This window comes from Fulmarus glacialis, unplaced genomic scaffold (assembly GCF_000690835.1).
Source record: "Fulmarus glacialis isolate BGI_N327 unplaced genomic scaffold, ASM69083v1 scaffold42807, whole genome shotgun sequence".
NCBI lineage: Eukaryota > Metazoa > Chordata > Aves > Procellariiformes > Procellariidae > Fulmarus > Fulmarus glacialis.
The window spans coordinates 1-1,573 of NW_009222109.1; the positions used below are offsets into that span (position 1 = coordinate 1).

Here is a 1,573-nt window from a genome sequence, read left to right on the forward strand (position 1 = left end):
TGGAGGTGAACCTGGAGAATGGGATCCTCTTTGTGAACGAGCGGATTGACCGGGAGGAAGTCTGCGAGGCCAGGGGGACCTGCCTGCTTCACCTGCAGCTCCTCATCGAGAGCCCACTGGAGCTCTACCGCGTTGAGGTGGAGGTGCTGGACATCAATGACCACGCGCCCATCTTCCCCTGGCAAGAGTATGTGCTGGAGGTGGCTGAGTCCGCCGTGCTCGGTGCCCGCTTCCCTCTCGAGAGTGCCCAGGATCCTGACGTGGGTACCAACTCGGTGCACACCTACCGGCTCAGCCCCAACGGTTTCTTTTCACTTGAAGTGCAGACGCGCAGTGACGGCAGCAAGTTTGCAGAGCTGGTGCTGGAGCGCGCTCTCGACCGTGAGCAGCAAGGCGTGCACCGGGTGCTGCTCACCGCTCTCGACGGCGGTGTCCCCGAGCGCTCAGGCACAGCTCACATCCTCGTCATGGTGCTGGACGCAAACGACAACGTGCCCACCTTTGACCAGCCCTCGTACGGCGTGAGCCTTCCTGAGGATGCCCCTGCCGGTACCCTGGTCATCCAGCTCAATGCCACTGACCTGGATGAGGGCCCCAACGGGGAGATCGAGTACTCCTTCAGTGGGCATGCACCACTGCAGGTCCGGGAGCTCTTCCACGTAGAGCCCCGGAGTGGGCAGGTGCTGCTGAAGGGCCCTCTGGACTATGAGCGGGCAAGCCTCCATGAGCTCTATGTGCAAGCCAAGGACCGTGGACCCTCGGCTGTGGCCGTGCACTGCCGGGTGCTTGTGCACCTCCTTGATGTAAATGACAATGCGCCAGAGGTGACCCTCACCTCTGTGTCCACACCCGTGCTGGAGGATGCCCCGCCAGGCACCATCATCGCTGTCATCAGCATTTTGGACCGGGACTCTGGGGACAACGGGCGTGTGAGCTGCGAGGTCGGCCCCGATGTACCCTTTGAGCTCCGCTCCTCCTTCCGCAACTACTACACGCTGGTCACCACGCAGGCGCTGGACCGGGAGGCTGTGCCCGAGTACAACATAAGTATCACAGCACGGGACATGGGCTCCCCCGCCCTGCTGACCCGCAGCACCCTCACCGTCCCGGTGTCGGATGTGAACGACAATGCCCCACGCTTCCTCCAGCCCTCCTACAGCGTCTACGTGATGGAGAACAACGCGCCAGGTGCCTCCATCTGCTCTGTCAGCGCACTGGACCCCGACTGCCAACAAAACGCCTACCTGTCCTACTCCATTGCTGATGGGCACATCCATGGCATGCCTGTGGGCACCTATGTGTCTATCAACTCGGACAGTGGGCACATGTATGCCCTGCGCTCCCTCGATTATGAGCAGATCCGCAGCTTCCAGATCCAGGTGCAAGCACAGGACGCGGGTTTCCCCCCACTCAGCGCCAACGTCACCGTCCACATCTTTGTGCTGGACCAGAATGACAACGCTCCAGTCATTGTTTCCCCCATGCCGCGCAACGGCTCCGTGGCCACCGAGCTGGTGCCGCGATCAGCTGGGCCTGGCTACCTTGTGGGCACTGTGTCGGCGGTGGATGCGGA

General features: G+C 62.2%; 1 protein-coding gene across 1 annotated transcript in view; it reads left to right on the forward strand.

Moving 5' to 3' along the window:
• Positions 1-5: 5 nt before the first annotated feature.
• Positions 6-1,573, forward strand: part of PCDH10 (protocadherin 10) — a gene marked incomplete at both ends in the record, with an annotated part of 1,910 nt that continues 342 nt past the window's right edge. Inside the window, one exon of the mRNA XM_009581340.1 lies at positions 6-1,573. Coding sequence (XP_009579635.1) covers positions 6-1,573 — 1,568 coding nt within the window.